The 7503-nt window shown below is 55.2% G+C and overlaps 1 protein-coding gene across 1 annotated transcript; it reads right to left on the minus strand.

Annotated features, from left to right (window-relative positions):
- Positions 1 to 410: 410 nt before the first annotated feature.
- CBLN2 (cerebellin 2 precursor) lies at positions 411 to 4439 on the minus strand. Its single transcript, XM_022559988.2, has 3 exons — positions 4068 to 4439; positions 1094 to 1213; positions 411 to 850 (listed from the first exon to the last, which is right to left on the minus strand). The coding sequence occupies exons 1-3, from the start codon at positions 4422 to 4424 to the stop codon at positions 653 to 655; spliced, it is 675 nt and encodes a 224-aa protein (XP_022415696.1). The 5' UTR covers positions 4425 to 4439; the 3' UTR covers positions 411 to 652.
- Positions 4440 to 7503: the final 3064 nt, after the last annotated feature.

The raw sequence follows: 7503 nt of genomic DNA on the forward strand, positions 1-7503 counted from the left end.
CACACACACACACACACACACACACACATACACAAACAATACAAAACAAAACTGGCAGTCCAATGGCGCAAAATTTGCTTCTCTGGATAAAGCACTTCTCAACACAATGTTCCCTTCCCCCTTCCGCGTCCTCCCATCCACCCGGGGTGGGGAGGAAAACGGCATGAAAGCGAAGCCATTCTCTTTCTTAAGGCTGAACAGACACACACAGAACACGTTTCAAGGACTGTCGGGCGGTGGTGATTGGCAGGGCTCTCGCTGTGAGCCCAGCCTGCAGCCTACGGGCCATTCCGGGGGCAGCGGTACCAGGTACAAACAAAAGAAGAGAAGTCAGTGGTCCCAGTGATAACATCCCATATCGACTTTCCAATCGCAGGTACAGATTGCTCAGATCCGTCATTTCATTTCTCCTTCAGACCCTGTCATCTAAAACTAATTAGAGGTCAGGTTGCAGAGAGGCATGGTCAACATTCAAAGAAAACACCGGAGGTTCCGAAGGCGCTCACGCTTCGACCACAACAGTCCGACGAAGGAGGCTAGAAACAAGCTGTCCTGTCCTGGCAAGTTCGGGGTGTTAGGAAGGGTGAACTCCTGCGTCCAGGTGGCAACTTCCCCATCCTTGGCGGGGCAGGGCGGGGCGGGGATTCTACGTTCATAGAGGGAAAACCAAGAAGCCCGAGAACGTGGAGTACTTCCAGCCTCCCATGAGGTTGCCCCTCTCCAGTTTGAGGTGGACTTTGTCCTCCCTTTCCATCAGCAGCAGGACACCATTGCTGGCAGCTTCTCTGGTGACGTCCTGGTCCCCTGCGAAGGCGGAGATCACCGGGTAGCCGTTCTGCATTAAACTGACCTGCGAGGCAGAGGATAAAGCTCAGCCGACCACGATGGACCCCATCCCATCCACTTGTTCTCATCTCCCCCCCCCCACCTCCTCCCCACCCTGGGCATGGACCTGGACCCATGCGGGGTCCTGACCCAGAGGACTCAGCTGGTGTCCAGGCCCCCGTGACCCCCGGCCCTGGTTCTCCCTGCCTCGCAGACGGTGTGACTATTCACCCACAGCCAAAAGTGACCAGCTGTCAGAGCGACCCACCTGGATGGTTTGTCTGTTGTACACTTTGACCACGTGGAAGCTGAAGCTATAAATCCCTTTTCTCGGGGCTACAAATATACTGGAGGCGAGATCGAAATGGTTGCCAATATTTACTAAGACCTGGAAAAGAAGAGGGGATACAGCACACACAGAGCAAGCCCCTCCTCAGCGTGTGTTTCAGTCAGACTCACAAAATCACCCCCACCCGCCCCTTTAGGAGCTGAAGGACCACCGCAGCACCTGCTCAGAGCGCCCAGGCCGCCCCAGGAAGGAAGCAGCCCCGGAGCGCAACGTCCTGCCGAGGAATTGATTTCCGAAGGATGCTAATGGATCGTAATTCAAAAGGATGGCTTTAGAGTATATTTTATTTATGCGTTGGAAACGTGGATGCAAATTGTGGCTGCTGTGGGCAGGGCTGAGAGAAAGCAGGGGAAGACGATCAGCTCGGTAGACACACTGAGTCTGTTCAGAGGTCCGTGGGATTCTGGGGACTTGAACGTGAAGCGTGGACCAAAACAGAGCTCCATCCTGAATGGGCAGAGAAAGGGCTGTGGCGTAAGAGGCCAACTCAGTGAGATAACTTCTGTCAGATAAAGCTTGGGACGAGCTTTGTGTGCTTTAGGAGAGAACGGACCGACCGTGTGAGGTTTCCTCTCTGTTTCCCAGCCCCAGGCATGCCCCTCCCCACCAGCAGCACACAGTAGGTGCTCAATAAAGGCTGCTGGGTGAAAGACCACACTCCATAAACACTGGCTGCGCCCATGTCCCCTCACTTTACTCCACGTGAGGTGTCTGCTCTCTAAGCTGAGCTATGATGTCAGGCAAATAAGCTTGGACAACTAAAGGGAGAGTGGAAAGGCAGCTCGGACACCCTTAGCTCAAACGGTGGGAACTCCGCAGGGTGCGAGAATAACGACAAAATGAGCCACGAGATACAAAATCATGTGACCCTCCAGGTGCTATTTCTCAAGTAAAAGACGGATGAGACTGTCAGGATGTCATAAGCAGAACTTGGAGAGTGGAGGGTTCCCCCCCCCATTATGAACAGATTCCCTTTCAGATATTCAAGGCGGAATATGGCCCCTCTGTCTGGACCTGTCCCCATTCCTCCTCACACACACATGCACAACTCAATAAAAATAATAAAATGGCCCGCCTGGTGTCCTCAGCTTTTAAAATGAACAGCCAGCAACAACAAAATCCTAGATTAGAGACCCTGTCATCTGTTCAGAAAATAAATTTCAACCTCATACCCTTTGCTGTTATTTTGTACACACTCATTACAGATGGATCACACACGGCTCCCAGAGCAATGGGCAGGGTGCCACTGACAACTGCTGGGATGGCTGGGGACTGCGCCACAGCAGCTTCTTCAAGGAGCTCCAAGCAGTACTTCAGCCCCTCGACTGCAGGGCTCAGAGACACTCGGGCTCTATCGTTAAAGGCGATGTGCTTCAGGATGTGGCTCCGAGGCTGTGTTCCTGTCTGCCTGACAAGGCTTGAGAAAAGAACAAAGCCTTCCCTCTCCGAGCTCTCAGCGCTGCTTCTCCCAACTCAACGGCCTCAACTCTCGCACCTCCATTTCTAATTCAGGAAACTGGTAAATTCAGGGCCTTGCTGTAGACGGAAGAACACCCACCAGCCCCAGAAAAGCAAGTTTCACTTACTCCCTAACTGGGGAACCAGAGAAGCATCACTTAATCTGCCCTGTCATAGTTTGCTCATCTATAAAATTAGAATCCTACTACTACTTAGCCTGCCTACGTCACAGAAGTTTTTTTTTGACACCCTAATGAAAGGGCAGATGTAAAAATGCTGTGAAAACGAATTCACTGCCTGCTTTAGTTGGACATAATTAAATTAAAGACATGTATGTCTCGTAAGAAAAAAAACAGATTAAAGAGAGACACGCCCCGTACACACCCCTCCCCAAATTTCAAGTACATAATCCTTAACAAGGATTAAAGCAAATAAAGACACTGGCCTAGGAAGAGGCTTTGCTGTGTGCAGATGTGTCACCACTCAGGCATGCGAGTTGGTTAACAGAGAGAAAGGAACTCAATCAAGTGTGCTCAGTAAGCCCGAGCTCCCTGTGTGGGAAGCACTTTGGCAAAAGGAATGGAATGGTGAGGTAAAGTTTGGAAACCACTCTAATGTTTCCTGTTTGTTTCCAAAAAGCAACAGAAACCAAGGTGGGGAGGGAGGACACTAGAGGAAGGTGGAGACCTCTAATCCTGGGCAGCAGTAACCCAGAGAAGGCGTTGCCAAAGCCTGATCATATGCAGACCCTTCTGCTTTGAAGCCAGTGGGAGAAGTTGAGTGGCTGGAGCAACTTAAGTCATGGCTCTTCATTTTGTGTTTTCTTTATATACATCGATATGCGTCTTATGATACGTTGTATATAATTGTATTTACCGTACATTGCATTCATATAACCACACTCGGTTTGGTTTTGTTTATCTATAACTATACCTGCTATTTCCTCCCCCCACTCTCCCCCCCTTATTTTTCTGAAGACAAGCATCCTCTCCCCAGTCCTTTCCAAAATAAGCAGTAGGTACACATTTTCGGAGCCTTGGCTGAGACCTTCGGAGAACCCGCGGGCTGAGCGGGGAGAGTTTAAATGCGCTCGGTCCCCAAGTGGCCAGTGGGGTGACAGAAGGCCATCCACCACAAAGGACGGCCCCCATCCCAGCGAAAAGCAAAACGTTCACTGTCCTTTCGGGAAATCTATTTCAGCTCTCTTGGCTCTCCGGGACGCTTAGCTTTACAGGACTCTCAGTCACCCCAGTGCCAACTGAGCTGATTAGTTCTAAAAAAGCTACAGTGTGAAAAGGAGAGCTTGCTGGAGAAGGGAGAAAGGGCAGAGAGGAGGGGAGAGCCTGGAACTCCACGTCCCGGAAGCCGGCGACCCCCCAGGCCCCCCGCCCTCCCCACCCCGGGCGGGAGGCGAGGGGCAGGCCGGCCGGCTGACCTGGTCGAAGTAGATGGTCATGGTGCGGTTGCTCATCTCGGACGGCTCGTGGTTGGTGCTCCGCGTGGCGGAGAAGGCCACCTTGGCGCTGCCGGAGCGCACGGAGATGCCCAGGGAGGAGGTGACGGCGCCGTCCGCCGACGGGCTGGAGTCGCACACCACCAGGCACTTGCCCTCCAGCACGATGGGCTCCGTGTCATTCTGAGCCCGCACGGGGCAGCCGGCGGGCAGCAGCAGCAGCAGCAGGGCCAGCGCCGCCCCCAGGCTGGAGCCGCAGGCGGCCGGCTCGCGCAGCGCCCCCCGGCGCCCAGGCATGGTCAGCGGCGGCCCGCGGGGGCCCCGGCCGGGCGCCGGCATCCGGGCTGCGGGGGGCGGCGCGCGGGGGCGCGGCGAGGGCGGGAGGGCGCGCGGGAACGCGCGGGGCCGTGAGTAGCCTCCTCTGGCCTCGGTCCCCTGCGCCGATGGTCAAGGCCGGGGTCGTCCTCAGAAGAAAGGCACCAGCGGACCTGTCAGGGCAAAGAACCCAAACCCTGAGACAGGGAGGTGAAGCTGCGTGCGGAGGAGGCGCGGCGAGCAGGTCCCTGCGGCGCTCGGGCCCCCTCCCTGGAGACCACCCCCTCGGTGCCTCGCACTGCTCCCCGGAGAGCCCGACTGGCACACAGGTCCTGAGAAACGCCGGGGCTCACTGGCCAGGGCATCCCCGAAGGCTCTCGGGCGGCGCGCGCCGGGGGCGCGGTCAGGTAAGGGGCCCGTAATTCCGCAGGGCCTCGGCCATAAGGACATGGCCGGTCACCCGCGGAGACGCGGTCAACGCCACCCCGGCCCATTCAGCCCAAGGCAAAGGAGGGCTTAAGCCACAGGCAAAGAAAAAGATCCACTAAGCCTTAATGGCTTTCATTTCAGAGGCATTTTCTCTAAAGCCACACCAAGAAACCTTTTCCCCTTCTCTGCTTTCACTTTCATTCATCCTCTATTTCTCCGACCTAGAGACTTTTTTTTTTTTCTTAAAGCAATCCATTTAGTGAAGATCTTATCCGTTTTCCACCCCAAGAACAAATCCCCAGGAAGCTCCTTCGGGCGAATAAGAGTAAGAGGAAAAACAAAAACCAGAAAAGAAGAGAGAGAAAAATCCTAAAACCGAACATCCACTTCCAGCGCCCCCCCTGCCAGCAGCGAGCCCCTTTGGAGAAGCCCCTCGGATCCCTCTCTCTGGCGCAGGACCAGAGGATTCCAGCGGTGGGAACCCCGAGCTTGGCTTATCGTGCAGCTTTTGTTTCCGGACTCCGGGTTCTTCTCCTCCCGGCCAGGAGGCAGCCTCTGCAGCTTTCTGCCAACTTACGCGCCTGTCTGCACTTGTAACCGGGCCCCTTCTTCCCCCTCTAAACTAGACATATGTCTCCCATACCCAGGCGAGAAACAAAAAGCAAACAAACCTCTCCCCTCACCGCCCGCAGCCTCCGAACAACTCAGCCAACTGCCTAAATAGTCCTTATAAGAAGAGACAAGTTGTTTCCCGACGGGAAGCCTCCCTCCTCAGCCCCTGAACAAAATGATTTCGATGTTCTCTCCCGCTCTCTCTCCGCCCAGACGCAGACCCGCGATGGTCCTCATTGAGACTGACGCACGAATGCAGTTAACGCGCCGATCGCGGAGGGCAGGGCCGGGTTGGGTTACCTGGAACATCCATGATGGGCGAGCACCACGGTCCGTGAACTTGTTCTGCTCGGAGAAGATGAGCGGGAGCTGGCGGGAGGAGACACCGAGCGCGACCCCTTCTCCCGGCGTTTGGCCAATAACCGCGCCGCCCCGCCCTGCCGCTTTCCCGCGCCGGCCCGCGCCCCGCACCGGCGCGTTCCGCGCCCCGCGCGTCCCGCCCCGCGTCTGCACCGCACCCGGGCCCGCAGCCTCGGAGGGGCCCTCGCGCCTGCTACTGCCTCTCTCCGCCGCCCCCCCCCTCGGTCCCGGCCTCCGGACCGCACCGCCGAGCGCCGCGGACGCCCTGAGGACTCGGCGCGCGCCCCGCACCGCCCCGGTCCCGCTCTCACCCGAACACCCGGTGCGAAATCCTCCCAGACGCCTCTCTTGCAGAAATTAGGCGACCTCAAGAGCGCCGGTCGCGCCTCTTCTCGATTCTTTCTTTTCTTTTCCAAATTCCCCCCAAGTCTTAATCCTGAATAGCGTGATCACTTTCATAATTAGTGGGGAAAGCAGTTTTCTTAAAAAAAAAAGAAAAAGAACAGCGAGGACTGGGATGAAGAGAAAAATCTTGGGATCTTAGTGATGTGAAAGCTGGGGTTCCGGGACCTCCAGTTTGGGAAATGCCAGGTTTGGGCAGGGATTAGAGGGGCGCCTCCGCCTGGGTTTCTGCTTCTGCTCCTCTGAACCTGGGGGGCTGGTGGGGCGCGCTGACACTCGAGCGCTTAGTTATTAAAATGCCTGCTCTAAGCTCTAACCCCCCGGGGACGCGCGCCGGGTTTCCGAGCTGCGCCCCCAGCGCGGACGAGAAGCGCAAGCACGGACGTGGGGCGCCACCTACGGGCGCTGGAGCCTCCCTACCGCGGGCTGCGGGCCAGCGGGCTCGGGGAGAGCCGGGGACTCCCGCGGACACGGGTAAGGCTCGCTGATGGTCTTCTTGGACCCCCCAAAGCAGTCCGGGCCTCTGCAAAAATGTAGCAACAGGAAACGATCTTTCCGGTCTCCTTCAGTGCCCTGTCCCTGAGAGAATGAAGCCGCACCCTTGCTTTTGCAGATCTTCACTGTTCTAACGACTCTGCCAGGATGATTTATGCCGCAGTCAGGTTATCGTTGCTTATCATTGTCTTCAAAACCTTTGCAAGGACCACTGGGCTGTACAGTCCATGCAGCCCTTGAACAAAGACAATATTTAAATGGACACTCTCTTTGTAACCCGACCTCTAAAGACGTCGTTTAAAAAAAAAAACCAAAAACTTAGTCCTTTGACTTGCTTAGTATGCCTTTGCTGATAGGCTATTCAGAAATAAACTGTAAGTGGGCCAGTGCTGTTCAGAAGAATAGAATGAACGTATAGCTTATTCCTCCAGACTTCACACCTAACCCTCTTTCGTTTGAAGATTTCAGCCGGGGCTGTGGTCCCAGCCCATAACGTGGGGCTTTGCAGGTAGGGGGTTTTCAAGGCCTTTGTTCCCATAGGCTGGGGCATGGCTCCTCTCCCTCGTTAGAACTGCCAAGGCCTCATCTCTAAGAGCGCGAGATGAAATTGACTTCACATCAGTTCCGCCGAAATAGATGCGTAGGAAGACAGGGGCAAAGTGAAAACGGAATTGCATATTATTGCCTGAGACAAGGTATTTAGTATGGTAGTAAAAATGTGATTAAAAGAACTTCTGAGCCAAATGTTTTCTACTTAACATGCAAAATAGGACAAAATAGCCCCCGCCAATCTATTCTCCCCCAA

Source organism: Delphinapterus leucas, chromosome 14, assembly GCF_059928025.1.
Source record: "Delphinapterus leucas isolate spDelLeu-1000000601 "Yukka" chromosome 14, BTC_Dleu_Yukka2, whole genome shotgun sequence".
NCBI classification, from domain to species: domain Eukaryota; kingdom Metazoa; phylum Chordata; class Mammalia; order Artiodactyla; family Monodontidae; genus Delphinapterus; species Delphinapterus leucas.